Raw genomic sequence first — 16,676 nt, forward strand, 5'->3', positions numbered from 1 at the left:
TGAGCGGGGCGGAAGTGTCGCTAGGCGACGGGAGCCCCGCCGCACGGCGCCTGCGCGGGCGGAAGCCGCGCGGCCGCCTGCCGGGAAAGCGCCACTGAGGTGACTTCCGGCCACCGCTGCTGCCGCTCGCGTCGGCTCTCCCGCTCTCTCCTCACGCCGCCACCACCACCGCCACCACGGGCCGTGCCGGGACGCAGCCTCCCCCCTCCGCCCCCTCCCGCCGCCGCCGGCCCCCGGCCGCCGCCACCATGCAAGAGCTCATCGCCAACGTGGACCACATCACGTTCGACCTGGAGCTGGCCGTGGAGCAGCAGCTGGGCGCGCAGCCGCTGCCCTTCCCCGGCATGGACAGTGCGTGCAGCCGCCGCCGGGTCCCCCCTGCCCTTCCCTTCTCGTCCCCGCTGCACCGCTACAGACCCGGGGCCCCTGTGCCTTTCCCGGCTCTTTTAAACCCAAACAGTGTCTGCCCTCCCCCTGCCCCATTAGTCTCAGTCCAGGGGGTCCCTCTCCTTCGTGGCGCCCGTCATCAGGGCTGCACCAGGCCAGAAAGCAAAGGTGGAGGCGTTATCCCAATAAACGTGACTTCCCTCTGCAGCACTTCCCTTTCTCTGAGCCTCATGCATGAGGCATTTTAAGGACCAGGGAGGGCTTGTCTTGAAATGTGTCTGTGGGCTGGGCCCTAAACTTGCCCCTGCAGGGGGTTGATTGGGCACAAACTAGTCCAGAGGGGCTCAGAGCTTACCAGAATTTGGTGCTTAGGATACCTGTAGGTCAGAATTAGCAAGGGGTGACCTCCTAATGGTTGCCTCGGTCATTTCTAGTCAAAAGAATCCAAGGTCTCAGTTCCCTTGGATGTGAATGCAGGTTTCACTGACATAGTTGATTTAATAACAACAGGAGAGCACAGTCAACAAAGCCTAAATCTCCGTGAGGCCAAATAGACACAACCAAGCCTCTGTAAATCCCCTACGTGTGCCTTCTGCCCGAAAGATTACAGATGCTTGTGAGGGCCAGACTTGAACAAGGAACTTGCCCTTGGAAGTACATTTCCCAAGCCAATGTCCTGGTCTTTTGATGTTGACAGCCAGGGTGTCTTTGTGGGGAAGGAAATAATTTAAAAATCACCCCAAGTTCTTAAAAATTTAATTATGTTTCTTTGGCTGATCTCTCCACAGAATCGGGTGCTGCTGTCTGTGAATTTTTTTTAAAAGCGGCCTGCGGAAAAGGCAAGTAATATTCCCAATACATTTATACTCTTATGGGTGGGGGCAAAAGAGAAACCAGCTTTCTTGGCAGATCGATGTATAGGTTACTCATGCTGTATTGTAAAGATGGGGCGTAACTGAGATTGATTTTGTTGCAACGATTGTGAAATAAGGTTGTTTCTTAGAGGTGTGGGGTGAATCAGCAAGGCTGCCTGCAAAGGTCTGAACTCATTGCAAGCAGACCTTGCTCTGGACATGGTCGTGCCCACGTTAGTAGCTGTGACTTATGGCTGCCAGGGTTAAGAGCTGTACACTATGTTGCTCTGCTCATTATAGAGTAGACTCTAAGACTGTTATCCAGTACTCTTTGTTCTACCATTGACACTAAAGAATAAATGCTTAAAAAAGAGTGAAGTCTTCTGAAAACTTCTTTTGCAGAAAGGGATCAAGTGTTGCCGCTGCCCTGTGCATAGCTCCTTGTGCTGCAGATTTTAAATGTTCTTTTTGTCCTTTCCCCGTCGTTCTGCAGGAGGCATGTGCCCCTTCCGACACATCAGTGGGGAAAAGACAGTTGTTTGCAAACACTGGCTACGCGGACTGTGCAAAAAGGGAGATCAGTGCGAGTTTCTGCATGAGTACGACATGACCAAGATGCCTGAGTGTTACTTCTACTCCAAATTTGGTAAGGGGCATTATAGCTCCTCCTTGACATTCCTTGCTAGCGTGGGAAGCTGATGGTGCAGAGGATCCTGGCGCATCCTTCTCGCCCCGTCTCCTTCATCTTCAGAACATTCCACATCTTCTGTGTCTGCTGATACTGTTGTATCAGATCCTGTCAGATCTGTTTATCCCTTCACTTTATTTTATCCCCCTAAATTCTTTATGTGTTGGAGATGTCTTCTCTCTCAAGAGCTTTTCCTTTTGGGGTAGAGGGAGGAAGTTAGGTCTTTGCTGGGTTTGTGCCTATGTTCTCTTTTGGGGATGAGAAGAGTAGGTTGAGCAGGTGGTCTTTGCATGACTTTTATTTGGGGGAGTTGATGAGCAGCAGAGGGTATGGGGGTGCAAAACTTTTATGCACTTGCTTTCCAGCTCTGGAGATCTGGACATAATGAGGCAACTTGCTGTCAGAAACTTACAGTCTTGTAGGTTTCCTTGGATTGAGGTTAGTGTGCAATTTGTAGTTTCTCCACACTTTTGGTGCACTTAATGTTTAGTTTTTGTTACCATGACTGCTCTTTCAAATTCAATTTCCGCATTATTTTAAAAGCACACATAAATAATCCAGTCTGGTAGAATTTTACTCACCTGGGGTGAGTGCTTGGTGTTCATCATCTAGGTCAAGGCAGGCAATAAGGTTTCTGTGCCTGAACTTATAAATGTTGGTAGTAGCTTTGTGGGAGCTCCATGATCCAGGTGATGCTTTGGGAGTGATTTGCTCTTGTGCATGCACCACTTGCTAAGAAATGTGTTTGCCTTTGGTACAGGGGAATGCAGTAACAAAGAGTGTCCATTCTTGCACATTGACCCGGAGTCTAAGATCAAAGACTGTCCCTGGTATGACAGAGGCTTCTGTAAACATGGTATGTATGTCATACAGCTGCTGCTTCTGTGGCTAGTAGGCAAGGGTAGGGTGCTGCTGTTCTTCATGTGCATGATCTGCCTGCATACCTGTTGTAGGGAATGCTGGGGTACATGTGTATGAAATGCAAACTGTCGAGCTTTGTGTTGCAGGTCCCCTCTGCAGGCACCGACACACTCGAAGAGTCATTTGTGTGAATTACCTTGTAGGATTCTGTCCAGAGGGGCCTACCTGTAAATTCATGCAGTGAGTATGTTTCCAGGCTTCTGTAATCCTGTGTTTCCTCGATAGCAAATTGGGATGATCTGGAGCTACCTGCTGCTCTTGGAAAGTTGGCAGATGTTTACTTTGTTGCACAATATATTTCCAGTTTGAGGACATGGGCAGGGGCTCCTCAGAGCCAAACAGACTCTGGGGTGCTGCTCAGATACCATCTGTGCAGGGGGGTTACGTGGGTTTAGAATCCAGAAGACTTCACAGCTAGAGGGAGATGCAACCTACTGAACTACCAGTTTAGTTTATGTAATGCTGAGCAGCAGAATGCATAGAGAAGTGGGAAGGGAGGTCTGTTTCTTTCGAGTGAGATTTAATTAGCTAAATGTTTTCTTTGTTATTTGGAGTTACTTGACTGAGCTGATGGTAAAACGTTGGCATATGGTTCAAGAATCAATTTTCTTGTCTGTCTGTCTAAACCAGCCCTCGATTTGAACTGCCTATGGGAACCACAGAGCAACCACCACTGCCTCAGCCGACACAAACACAGCAAAAGGTACCCGATTCTCTTCCCTCCCCTACAGACCTACCCACAGAGCACGGCCCACAGTGCTTTAAAAGGTGAATTGTCTAATGCCCACAATGGGACATCTGGACTCTTAGATCTGACTTGCTGGAAAGTCTTGAAGAAACACCCATTAAACTAAATTAAATTCTCCCCTTACAGCACCTGGGGTAACTTATCATTACTACCTTCCTCCAGCTCAGAGGCCAGCAGGGGCAGTTTGTTCTTTGGGTTGTCTGGAAGGAGGTCACTGTGCAAGAATTAAGCACAAGCACCCTGAGTGACAATATAGCAGAAGTCCTACGGTTACTCCAGCTTACATAAAGATCTAGTCACAGAACACTCCCACGTACACAGAAGCACATTGTATGTGGTTGTGCAGCTCTCTGCCAGTTTTTGTAATCTGCATGACATCTCTGTGATGGCAATGATATTTTAGCAGCCTAAACCAAGTCTCTAAATCTGCTTTTGAGCAAAAAGCGGGACTGCTGGGCTTTGTATGCCTCAGTGTTTGATTTCTTCTCTCTGGTGCTCCAGCTGGCAGTTCACCCACGCTTAAATTTGGAGGAAAAATTGATCATTCAATATGTGGGGTGTTCTTTTCCCTTCTTAACAAAATAACCACCGCAAAGGTCTTCATCCATGATGCACTTAACAAGTCAAAACTTTTCTCCTAACCAACAGAGGACACCCCAAGTCATTGGAGTCATGCAGTCCCAGAACAACAACACTGGGAACAGAGGCCCCCGGCCGCTGGAGCAGGTCACCTGCTACAAGGTAATTCATGGGAAGGAGAAGCAGAGGGGCCTTCATTTAGAAAGGATAGACTGTTCATCACCTGGACTATCCCATGCTGCAGTTTCTGCTGTCATGAGCAAAGGAATGGGTGTTGTGATATGTGGTGTGTATTCTGCAAAGAGTGAAAACATTCACAAAATATGTGCTGTGATTGTTAAGACACTGCATTTGGGCAAGTGGCTGCAGCTCTCAGAATTAGTACTGAGGTCTGATGCCTCTAGGTTGCTTGTTTGCCTGCTCTGGGCTTGCTGCAGCCCACCTAGAGCTGCTCTATGATGGTCTGTGCTTGTCTGCTAATAACAGGTAGCCCTGCCACAGCATCAGTTAAAGGAGATGGTCAAACTGCATTTCATACTAAGAGCTGAAATCAGTTTTGTGCTCCTGAGTTCATTTAATTACACTTCATGATTGTGGAAAGATTTTCTTCTCTTAGTGTGGAATAATGCAATTCGAATTTACACAGGCTGCCAGTACTTCAGCTCTAACACCCCTTGTCAAACCAAGGAGCAAGCTGCTCGTTTTGGTTGCTCAGTGAGGAGCTTAGGCAGAACTTAGACACAGTGGAGTTTCCATCTCTTGTTTATGTAAAGTAACAACAACAACAAAAAAGTAACCCTAGCCACTACCGGAAAGAATCTTCCTTTTACATCACCTTTGACAATTGCATCACACTATGTGCCAACTTTGTGTCCAAGGTGCTTGTCTGGGTTCTACTGGTTGATTTGTGGTTCAGAAGTTGTTGTGATTGGATTGGGGTATTAAGCAGCTGAATCAATTTCACAGAAAATCTTTAATAGCTGCTTATTCAGTTCCAAAATGAAGTATTACTAGATGTCAACAATGTAAACTCACTCCAGTGGAATCATTTGGTGATAGTGGCCTCCTCAGGGGCAGAAACTCTATAATTGGAGCTAGCCAAATCTTACAACAAATAAGGCAACACAGGCAACATGGAGTATTTGGATCTCACTTTTTTTTTTTTCCCTCTGAACTGGAGCTTTCAGAAATCACAGCATTGCCCAAGGCTTTTTCTTGCTCTGCTTTCTGTCCAGTAAATGAACACTATACTGCTAGGATTTAAGGAATCAAGTAAATTAAATTTCTGGAGAAAACAGTAACACCAGATGTCAACATTTCTTGCTGTGTTTGAATTGCCCTAAGGTGCAAAGTTGTGACTCTCTTGTCCAGATGCACTTTTCTGTGTCTAATCCAGGATAGCTGATAGGAAAGTGTCCTGTATACATCTCTGTCACAGCGTGTTTCGGGTGAGGTGGTCTTGGATGCCTTGAACATGGAAATTCTCCTTGGGGTCTCGTGTTGTGCAGCCCTTTTCCATTTGTAGTAATGAACCGAGAGCTCTGTCCTTGGCAGCTCGTTACCGTAACACTGATCACGCTGGTGCCAACACGGAAGCTGCTTTTTTCCAACCAGTGAAAATAGCCCAAGTCATGTTCCTTGTGACAGCATGTTTCACTTCACCTGCTGAGCTCTGCATCTTCCAGAAATGGAAAAGCTGCCTAATTAGAATGGTTGCTGGTTACATTATTAAAAGCAGCTACAGGAAAAAAAGCTATCAACTGTGTAATAACCTCCCTTTCTCTCTTTCTTCTAGTGTGGTGAAAAAGGTCATTATGCCAACAGATGCACCAAAGGACACCTGGCCTTTCTCAGTGGACAGTGAAAGAGCAGAGAGGAGAATGCAAGGGAGCTATTAACACTGAGAAAAGGTTTCTGCCTAGCACTATTTTTTGAACTATTGATCAGGTTGTTTTTCTTTTTAATGCCATTACTGAAAGAACTGGTCAGAGGCTGGCTGCTGCTAAGCAACATTTTTGTAATTGTTCACGACTTTTTTTATGTTTTAACCTTTTTAAAATAGGTTTTGGCCTCCGACTATTTTCATTGAGCCCTGCTGAAAGGTAGATGGAAAAGCGGATAGATATGCAAACCCCTCACCGCTGCAGCATTCTACATAAACACACCTTACTCCCGTGTTTCCTTAAACTGTTTTCCTTCTACCACTGCTCTTTGGGGAACCTGCAGCCTTCCAGCCTTTTCTGGGGAAACAGGAAGACTGACTGGGAGAACTAATACTTGAAATGTCCTCCCTTCAGTGAGGAAGCAGCAATAGGGCTGTCCCGTAGGTCTTAAAAAGCAAACTTGTGTTCCTGGAGTGCGGTGGTGTCAGTGAGCTTGTCCTGGGAGCTCATGCCTCGCACCGGGATGTCAGCCTCTCATCCACGGGCTTCGTTTCTGTGCTTCTTAATATACTGAAGGTTAGAAATTAATATTTTTGCCTGAGAAACCATCAGGATAGAATAGGGAGAATAAAATTGATACCTCTAAGGTTAGGTAAAGTACGAGGAGCAATGACTATAGGAAAGCTGTGTCTTTGCCTATTTTTCATTTGGAAAAAGCAAGTAGGGAAATGAATGTGGTTTTAAGTTTTTGAATAAAAAATATGTATCTCCCAGTCTCCCCTCAGCCGTTCAGCTCGCACTGACCAGGTATTCCCCTAGCCTCGAGAACACCAAAAAGTGGAGCTGTGTATTCCTATGGAATGCTGCTTTTAAAAGTGGTAGAGTATCTTTCTGAGAGCATATTCCTGCAAGCCAAATCCCAATACTTTTTGAGAAGACTATTTCAAAAGGGCCAATGATAAAATGTGAATTAAAAAAAAATGCACCTACAATGTGAGCCTTATTGATTCTAACCCATCTTGCATTTGCTGACTGCCTTTATACTTTGTTTTTATTGAAATGTATTATTGCAAAAAGTTGGCTGTGGCATTTGTTTGTTGTACAAAACCAAATTATAGCCAGGTATAACACATGGCTAGAATAAGAGTCTGTGTTGGGTTGAAGGACTGCACTTATTTCACTATGGATATTCAGAGTAATTTAAAACAGAAGTTTCAAGCTGACTGTGATTAAAAAAAAAGACCCTCAAGACATTTCTCGTAACACACATTTGTGCCCCTGCAGGGTAAACAGTGGCCAGTGACACAACTATTAAAGATATTGTCTGGATATAACTAGGGAGCTGAAAAGGAAATGCACTGTAGTATCTGGCCACTTTCCCCTGAAGATGCTGCAGCTTGTACGTGCAGGCACTGCTGCAAGCATCAGCAGGAGTGCTGCTACACGGGGGTGCAGCTGGTTAATGGAGTGCATTGGGAAGGCAGAGAGCCCAAAGCCCTAAATGCTCTTTTTAAGTTGCATCTGTGCATATAGTATCTATTATTACCACCATCTCCTCTGTAAGCAAAGTTTTTATTTCATGCACCCTTGTTATATTAAAAAGCCTTTTAAGCTTACACTTACATCCTTACTCAAAAGTTTTCCAGCTTCTCTCAGTAGAAGCAGCTGGAAGTGGAAGCAGCTGTAGTATTGACAGAAAGGGGCTACTACAGGTAAGAAACACCTGAGTTCCCCTGGCAGGAGGGAGTAGCATCCCTCCTTGAAGGCAAACAGGGATCTCACTTCAGGCAGCGCTTTGTGATGGAAAATAGCCTGAACAGGGGCAGCCTGACTGCGAATCAAGTACAGGGCTACACCCCTGCATCGCTTCAAGCTCAGGTATTCAATCAAATTCAGATGTTGTATCCTCTCAGACAGCTGTCCAACCTCTAGTGGTTAGGGCATTAAAACTAAAGATAGCATTGGAATGCTTCTTAGCAAAGATTAAAGACAAAATGACTTTAGCTATTGCTCCAGTTTATAACACTACATAGTGTTCCCAGCCATCTCTGAAGTTATCCTTGAGGGAGGAAATTCAGGGAAGACAAACTCACACAGTACCAGAGTTTCAGCTCAGAAAGTGTGAAGTGCAAACACTTTATTATTGGTCATAACAGCAGTACAGGTTTCAAGATGAGCAATTCTGATGTCTGACACCTGCTCCAGCAGCCAAGTCTGTTCAAGAACTGCACCTTCTCTTTCTGAAATTCGTGCCTCAGTGATACTTCCTGTGACGGTCATGCTCTGCATCATTCAAAGTAAAGCAAGTTAATTTTGCTGAAATCACAGAAAAAAAGAAATGCTGAAGGTACAGGAAAGAAAGCACTCTGCAAGAAATCAGAGCGTACAGTTCCCAAGTCCTGCCAGGGTACAAAGGCAACAAAGGTTTATGCTTTTTTTCCATCAACAAGAAGCTATTGGCCATCTGTTAATTTACTAAAAGCATTTAAGTTTTCTATAGCTATAATAAAAAAGAAAGTTAGCCTGCCTATAGGGCCCCATCTCAGATTCAAAGTGATAATGATTAGCAGAGCCCTTCACTTTGTTCCTAAAAACCAGTAGCAGATTCATTGGTTTTAGTGCCCCAAGCAATCTTGCAAGCACTCACACTGTACATAGTCAGCTCTACTGCTTTTACTTACTTATGTGGTCGTAGCTCCAGATGTAGCTGATGACAACGTAACCAGCAAGCACCATTGCGATACCACCAACACCCCCTTTCTTCACATCAATGTATTTATTGAAATACCTGTCGTAACCTGCACAGAAGAAATGTTATTTCACAGCAGCTGGGCGATTTGCAGCTTTTTCCCCGTCAGAAAGAACCCTGCTGCTTCTGAGCACACAGTTGCCTCTGGGGCCCTCAGATATTTCATTAGTTTAAGAAACAAGTGTGACAGAAGGCCTAACCTGTGAGTTAGCTAAGATAAGCTCTGAAGGTAATATCAGCTGTAAGGTTAAGAACAAACAAACGCTATTTATCTCGTGAATCTCGGTATAACTTCCCCCACTTTAAGCTGTTTTGACATAATCTCATTTTGTAATACCAGAGTATATCCACAATACACACCTTTTCATTTGATATTTTGCATTTAAGTCTACCAAATGCTCTATCTGCATCTACAGCAAAGGACACCGGTCAAAACTTCTGCTCTATGATGTCTGTAAGTTCTGCGTCCTTTTTCATCACCTTCAGGGATCAGCCACATTTTAACTTGCAATATTGGGAAAGGTTTTCTGCAGATAAGCTCAGCAGGAGAGTCAAAAATAAGCAAGTCACCGTAATGCTGCTTATGCCCTCTTTGCTTCCTATTTGAACAAGAAAAAAGGCAAAAAACGGCTCCCTGTGGAGGAAGAGATTTACAGAGGGTCGAACAAGCTGCTGCGGGGAGCTAAAATCCCCGCGCCCCGCTCACCTCTGCGCACGGCCCTCGCGATGCCGCCGGGGGTGAAGTCGCTCATGGCCAGCCAGGAGGGCAGCTGGCCCAGCTTCACGTCCATCAGCTTGGTGTCCTTGAGGGGAGCTGCGACAAAAACACAAAGGGACCGCGCGGTTAACGGGAGCGGCGCGGCCCGCGGTCACCTTGGCGCCCGCCGCACTCACCCGGCGGCTGCGCCATCTTGCTGCTCCCGGCCGCCGCCGCGCGGGGGAAGCCGGGAAGGGGCGCCCTGCCGCTGAGGCTCACGGGAGGAAGGTCAGGCGGAGGCGTCGGGGTGGGGCAGGCGCGGCGCCATGTTGGGAGGGTCACTGCTCACGTCCCCTCGAAGGGACCCTCACCTGTGGGCTTAGCCGGAGAAAACTGCGGATCGTATAAAAGGGCTCATTAGCAACGTTATATATTATAGCAGGCGTTTAAATATACTCAGGTACGTTATAACATAAGGAAGTCAGGGGCTTCCTGGCTTCTCCTTGCAGGAGTGGTCACACTAACATTTGCCATCCTCATGGATGGCTAGAGCTGGGACGCTGAGCATGGGTTTCATGGGCATTAAGTGACGTCATGTGGTGCTGTGCCAGTGCCCAGGAAGGGTTTTCCGCACAGAATGTGCCACTTTTCACCACAGCTCCTTGTAAAGGACATTGGCGATGGACAGAGAGACAGGACCCCTACGTCTTCTAGAAGGGCAGTTGAGGACGTCCGAGGCCACGTGGACGAGACCTGCTGCAACGGCGAAAACTGATTTCATGGATTTATTTCACACTGTCCACGTCTCTTTCCAGGGGTTTTCATGCAGCGAGGCACCTGGCAGAGGCGGCCGTGGCCGGCGGGATGCGAGGGCGGCCGGCGGAAGGGGAGCGGATTCCAGCAGGTGTCACCCGCACGTAGCGGAACGCGCGGCTGCAGCGGCGCTCGCCATCAGCCCGACCTCTAGAGGTTTCCGATCGCACCGTTCGGGCTCGCAAAACGGCGCCAGGCTGAGGTGTCGGGCAGGGCGCCGGCTCCAAAAAGCAGGTGGTGCCGCGGGGAGCGCGGAGCTGCCATCCAGCCCAGCCCTGCATTGCCTCCATATTAAATCTCCGTCCCGCAGAGAACTGCTAGAGTGGATTGGAGGTGATAAAGACTAAATTGAGGACACCGAAGAGGGCCCACAGGGCTCCCACGTAAGCCCCGAGCTACATCTCTGCAGTTTCTACTTCTCGTGGATCGCAGGATCCTGTTCCCCATGCTTTCCTCCTGAATTGCAGGGGTTTGCGTTATCTGGTATTAATTGACTCAAGGGTCAGGACCTCTGTTGTCTCAAGAGGCTGCGCTGCTCCGTAATGCGTCTTACCCAGAGGCTGATCTAGAGGTCGGTCTTGTATCTTTAGCCTCTACTTTCCCTGAAATCAATGTTTTTATATTGAACGGTGCGCCTGTCCCTTAACATAGAAGATAGAAGCAGTAGGAATAAATTACTACCTGTTATTTATTAGCAGAAACTACAGTTAGGAGAATACAGTGTACCTGCTTACTTCGAGAAATGGTTCTGAATCTATTCCCTCTAAAACGAGCTAAAACTCCCTTTATTAAATTATTCTTTATTTTATTATTGCACTTTACCGGTAAAGGTCATTTTATTACAGAAGTGTATCCCGACGAACTATTCTGTGGCCTTTTCCATAAAAACATACTTCAAGCTTGCACAGAAGAATTCTTCATAGGTTGCGAGGCAAACCTGTTTTAAACAGAATTGTTCGTGAAAGACAGGTTAATTTACCTACAGGAAAAAGGGCAATGGCAGCTCCCTCATTTTAAGGAGTTTTCTGCTGTGTGGAAGAGCACACAGAGTCGCTCAAAGTGCTCATAGCTGGGCTGGGGGACGCCTGAATTGTTAGGGCAGGAGTGGATCCAGAAAAGGATGCATCTTCAATGCCATTACAAGCAGCAGAGACTTAAACCTCGGTGTAGCCCCACGCTGGTGCAGAGTAAGAGAGGAGCAGCACTGTTGTCCTTGTGCCATCTTAATCTTGAAGCAAATGGGAAGGGTTAACTGGTGCAGATGTGTGGGAGGTTCTCTAGCAAACACTTCCTCCCCTTGACCCCTGCTGCTGGCCAAAATTCAAGGTCTTGCTGGTTGATCCAGATTGGAGGAGGAGTGATGGAGAAAGGTATTTCTGATGCATTTCTGTTTGCTTACAAGAATGCACATAGTCCTCTTTTCCTGAACACAGAAGAAAAGAGGCAGCTGAGAGCCAGTTTCCTTGCTCACAGCTCCCGACCTGTTCCAGGCAGCAGCGTGACCCCAAATCCCTCTATTTCTTGTATTCAGTCCAGGCTTTTTATCAGTGATTGTTCAGGCTGTTAGAAGTTTCCGTTCCTGCTCGTTTAAATATGTTCCCTTTCTCTCCTCCTCCGCCTGAACTGCATTGTCCATCCACACAATCTTCTTTCTGCTTAATACCCCATCGAGACCATCCCCTCAGAGCTTTCAGATACTTGAGCCATCTTGCATTTTGGGTGGAAATGTAGACTTAATGTCTCCTTCAGCTACCCTAAATAAAGAAAAACAGTTGTATCTACCAGTCTGAAGAAGGTTTAACCCAACCTATAAAAATAAAAGCCTAATGGAGTGTTGCCCTGAGGTTTTCCTCTTGCTGAGGACCCCTCTAGAAAATGCTATGAAGTTTATAAGTAATGGCATGGAAATAATAGGTAGTACGTCATTCAAATACCCAGAGTATTTTTCAAAAGACGTCAATAAACATGAAAAATGTTTCCTTATTCCAGTAACCACCATAGCACGTGATACTGTAGATTTTAGTGTAAAGACTCAGGCGCAGCTGAAGAGGTAAGTAACGCTTTTCATTAAAGTTGCTTAAAAAGAGAGGCAGAGAGTCAAATAAAACCTCCCTCAGAAGCTGGGACCCTTTTTTGGTCTATGTGCCACACCTTGGACATTCGGGGTGTCACCTGGGACTGGTGCTCAGTGACACTATAGTGAAAAGCAAACACATTATTCATGGGTGCGTAAAGAGGCACAGAGCAGCCTTCAAGCAGGTCGAGAGGAGGATTTATCTATCTGATCCTGCACCCACTGAAACTGATGACGAAGCACCCACTGCTTTTAATAAAGGATCAAACCTACACAAGTGGACAGATAAGATTCTGAAACATGTGGTTTGGCATAGGGTGCTTCTGGTCTCCTAAACAGTTATTTCAATCTGATGTCTTCTCTCTCTCACAGGGTTCAGAGGCTGCAGCCGTTAAGGACAAGTGACCCTGGGATACAAGCACTTCCAGAAGCTCGATGTGGAGATGGATGTTTTATCCTCCAGTAATTTGGAGAAAAGGTAGGGTGGTACCAGCGAGCTTGATCCTATCATTTTTGTGGCAATAGTTTGGGGTGGTGAGAATAGAGCAGCTGCTCCGCGTAGGTCTCAACCTGACCCATCTGAAAATGTGTTTGTAGTGGAAGTCAGATCAGAAGGGGGTGTGGAGTTGGGATCTCTTCCATGGTCAGACTTCCTCAGGAAAATGGTGAATTCCCTCACATAGATAATAATATGTAGGGATTGACCCAGCAAAATCAGTTGAGAGAATTAACCTATGACTGTAGTTGGATTGATTCCTCTGTATTAATAAAGAGTCATTTCTCTTGGTGCACCTCAAAAAATTTTTACAAAGGAGATTGCTCACCAGCAATTAATTGTTTATCATCTACATGTCTGTCTCCTCCTTTACAGCACTTAAGTATTCATGCATCTTCGTGCTCCTCTGTTAAAATGTGTAAATTAATGTTGTGATAAACATTTCAAATGGGGAAATTTGGCACTTGTATTTAGGATTGTGGAGGGGGAATTTCCCCCTTTGCCTTTGGTCGCGTCAAGCTGGTCTCTGCTTGTATGTAGTGCCAGTTGTAAAAGTGCCTTATTTTGTACATCTTTGATCAGCTTTCTGGTTAGCTAAATATATACCTGTGGGGAGATAATTACATGTTATCAGTAGTAAAATGTAGTAAAATAATTTACGTTAATTAAAACATTTGCAAAACCCAAGTAGGAATTTTCCCTAAGATAAATCTGCTTCTGCGACAGCTGTATCTGGGGCTACCTGCTCCCCATCAACAAACAAGGAAAGAAAAGCAAGAGCCAGTAAAATACTTTTTTTTTTTTTTTCTTCCTGCTAAAAAGAGGAAGGGCATGGAAGCATTGGGAGAACCGTGGTGGTATCATTCCAGAGGGGATTTTTCTGGAGAATTCGGAGCACGGACGATGTCCAGTTTAACTCAGTGCGTCTCTCCATTGCGCTTCAGGAAGTGCCTTTATCCAAGAGTTACTCTTTCTTCCTGAAGGCTGCAGCCACTTAACCTGCAGTAGTGGGAAGACATCAGGATGAAATAAGTGTTTAGGAAACAAGAAGCATTAGCGTTTCATTTAGAGCTCATTCTTGCTCTTTCGCTGGTGGAGGATGAAAATATCTTCTTAGAAGACACTGAGAAATCAAGAGATTTATAGGGCTGCGATGGGAGAGCCAAAGCTCCCAGCAGCAGCAATTTGTCTCTCATTGCATGTACACTCCAGGCCTTCCAGCTTAGCCCTTGCACACGCGGAGAGTTAGCCCGTGCATCTTTCTCCAATCAATAGATGCAATCACCATTCCAGGATTCATAGTCGTGTTCGATTACTTGGTGAGTGAGTTGGTAAGATGCCTCCTCCTCCATCTGTTCTCCCTTTTCTTAGTGCTTCTCCTTGGTGCAGCGTGGATGTGCACATGTTTCTGTGCATCATTGCCTCCCCACATGTATCTCTGGGTTTTCTTTGTGGCACTTCTCTCATGACTCAGGGATGCATTGCCTTCCCTCCACCCCTGCAGCTTGCAGTAGATCAAATTCTGGCTTTTTGCAAGGTGACGAAAGTGGCATTGCAGATCTGTTTAATGAGGTATGCCCAGTGACCGTGTTATCCCATACACTTGTCAAGAAGGGAGCTTGAAGCTGTGGTGAGAAACAGATTCCTCTGTAAAGATCAGCTAAGCGTCGTGTGGGATTTCAGCCATGCGACTTTGACATTCAGGCAGGTCAGAGGGGCCCCCCTGCTTCCCTCTCGTGCTCTGCAGCACAAACCGGCCAGGACCGCGGGGCCGGAGGAGCCGAGATGGAGCAGGAAATACGGAAATGTATTTCATTTCAGGGTGACCTTTAACAGGTGTGGATTTACCAGTGGGGAGGAGAGCGGGAGGAGGCGAGGGATTAAGGGGAATTTACCCTCCCTCCCCTTTAAGCAGCAGCTTGCACAGCGTTCCAGCGCTGCACGATGCCGGTCGTGGCCGTGTGGCTTTATCTCCTCTGCCCCTCTCGGCTCTGCTCGGGACTGTGGCTGCCCCTGGTCTTTAGCAGCGCCGGGGACAGCAGACGACGCTTCTTGTAGAGGCAAGTCACGCTGTGCCAGGGATCTCAGATAGAAACCTGGGGGGGAAAGAGAAAATACACAATTTTCTGCAAGAGTTGGGGCTTAACCCATAGTGAATAGCTAGCCAATTTAGGCAAACACAAGCCTGTAGTACATTCCCTAGGTGATTTTGCCTGGAGAGATTCTCTTCTTGTCCTAGAGCTGCTGCGTGCTCTCAAACAGCTGCTTTCCTCTAACCCGTTGTTTGCTGCATTTCAGTGATGGATTAAGGCAACTCTATTTTCTGTCTCCCTCTCCAAGGGAGCTGTAAAGTTTAATTAATTACATTTTGTAAAACATGGTGAGATTCCTGGATGATAAATGCTATTCAGATGTAGAGTACTTTTTAATGAGCACTGTGTGATGGCTGCAATGAAATGCTTTTTTAATCAAACCGATCTGAGCTGTAAAAGGTCCACACCCTGCTGGTATCAAACAGAAATGATGTGAAGCACTCAGTCTTTTGTGGGCAATTTAATTTGAGGGTCCCAAGACATATTTTAAAAACTCTAACAAAATAAAAAGACAAGGACTATATGTATGTAGCAGCACATTGTATGTCTTCTCCTTAGTGTGTGTAGTTTAGCATTATGTATTGTTTCTGTTAGATTTTATCACCATTAAGAGCAACATTAGTGTATTAGCAATAAGGAAGGGAAAGGTGAGGTAGCAGTGAGGGCAGATGCCATGCATGTGTGGCAGGTGAACATGCACTGACTCTGGTTTTGCCTGGCCATGTCAGGCTCCAGAGTTTCAGCATTGTGGAATTTGTGTTCTACACGTTTCCCACAGCCCTGGGTATGTGCAAGCAGGGTGACTTTACTTATTCTTCGCTGCTACTCCCTCCTAAGGGCACTAGGCTAAAGTCAAGTCTGGGGATGTCTGTTTACACTGCAGTGTAAACCTACCTCCAGAAGTAAAGGCACTTTCCTTAATGAAAACTGCACCCTGCAGTAATTGCAAGGAGAGCGTCTTTTCTTGTTTTGGAATTTGTTTAGGACAAAGAAAACAATTTATTGAGGTAAAAACTGCCTTGGGCTACTCAGTGGCTAGAACTTCAGCCCTATCCCTCCTCTAGAAGGCTGCTTCTGCTCTTACCACCGTGTTAAAGCATCACATCACCAGTGAATAGTGCGGGAGATACCACACAAGGAAACACTGTTATCACCATCCGGAAGAGACAGTCTGTAGATTTCCACCCAGTAATGACACAGCCCAGTCCTCCCCAGCCTTTGAGATCCAAGGATGTTCTAGATAGAGGATGCCCTGGTTTCTGGTCCTGATGTTGTTGGATTGAAATGATGGCTGCAATCAGAGACATAACCTGCTGCACTTCGTCTGCACTACCGCTTGCTTGACGCGGCTGCTGTGAAGGATTCTCCTCTTCTGGACTTCTCATCTCAGCTACTTTTGGTCAGCTGGAGTTTTAGAAAAAGAAAAAGAGGAGGAGAATGGCCTCCGTATAGATTTTGGGTGGCTGTATGGGGAAGGAAAGAAGACGACACAAAAAAGGCTGTTGAACCTGTTACAAGAAAAAGGAAAGAGAAATTCTAGGGAATGACCATCCACTCATCCAGCCTCACAAGCATTTGCTGTTTCCTCGTTGTAAGGCAACACCACGCTGATACAAGCATAGGGCTGTTCTTCAGAATCCTACCAGCTGCATGAGAAAACCGCGAGCGCTGAGGAGGGCAGGAAATCGGAGGGG

The 16,676-nt window shown here is 46.3% G+C and overlaps 2 protein-coding genes across 2 annotated transcripts; one reads left to right on the forward strand and one right to left on the reverse strand.

Moving 5' to 3' along the window:
• Positions 1–150: 150 nt before the first annotated feature.
• Positions 151–7,209, forward strand: CPSF4 (cleavage and polyadenylation specific factor 4). Its single transcript, XM_088527743.1, has 8 exons — positions 151–351; positions 1,176–1,226; positions 1,735–1,887; positions 2,690–2,785; positions 2,937–3,030; positions 3,481–3,553; positions 4,247–4,339; positions 5,973–7,209. The coding sequence occupies exons 1-8, from the start codon at positions 249–251 to the stop codon at positions 6,039–6,041; spliced, it is 732 nt and encodes a 243-aa protein (XP_088383869.1). The 5' UTR covers positions 151–248; the 3' UTR covers positions 6,042–7,209.
• A 956-nt stretch (positions 7,210–8,165) lies between these two features.
• Positions 8,166–9,754, reverse strand: ATP5MF (ATP synthase membrane subunit f). Its single transcript, XM_088527742.1, has 4 exons — positions 9,704–9,754; positions 9,516–9,623; positions 8,742–8,858; positions 8,166–8,343 (listed from the first exon to the last, which is right to left on the reverse strand). Exons 1-4 carry the CDS (start codon positions 9,717–9,719, stop codon positions 8,315–8,317), a joined length of 270 nt encoding a protein of 89 aa, XP_088383868.1. The 5' UTR covers positions 9,720–9,754; the 3' UTR covers positions 8,166–8,314.
• Positions 9,755–16,676: the final 6,922 nt, after the last annotated feature.

The sequence above is a fragment of the Tinamus guttatus genome, unplaced genomic scaffold (genome assembly GCF_059628265.1).
Source record: "Tinamus guttatus ecotype Peru unplaced genomic scaffold, ASM5962826v1 Tinamus_guttatus_pri_ptg000291l, whole genome shotgun sequence".
Classification (NCBI taxonomy): domain Eukaryota; kingdom Metazoa; phylum Chordata; class Aves; order Tinamiformes; family Tinamidae; genus Tinamus; species Tinamus guttatus.

Excerpts from the sequence above, each read along its gene's own strand:
- CPSF4 (XM_088527743.1), top strand. The coding sequence starts at position 249 with ATGCAAGAGCTCATCGCCAACGTGGACCACATCACGTTCGACCTGGAG. Across the intron at positions 3,554-4,246 it reads CGACACAAACACAGCAAAAG|AGGACACCCCAAGTCATTGG; the intron begins GTACCCGATTCT and ends CCTAACCAACAG. Across the intron at positions 4,340-5,972 it reads AGCAGGTCACCTGCTACAAG|TGTGGTGAAAAAGGTCATTA; the intron begins GTAATTCATGGG and ends TCTTTCTTCTAG.
- ATP5MF (XM_088527742.1), bottom strand. Across the intron at positions 8,859-9,515 it reads CGCGAGGGCCGTGCGCAGAG|GTTACGACAGGTATTTCAAT; the intron begins GTGAGCGGGGCG and ends TCTTCTGTGCAG. Across the intron at positions 8,344-8,741 it reads CTGGAGCTACGACCACATAA|AGCATGACCGTCACAGGAAG; the intron begins GTAAGTAAAAGC and ends TGAATGATGCAG.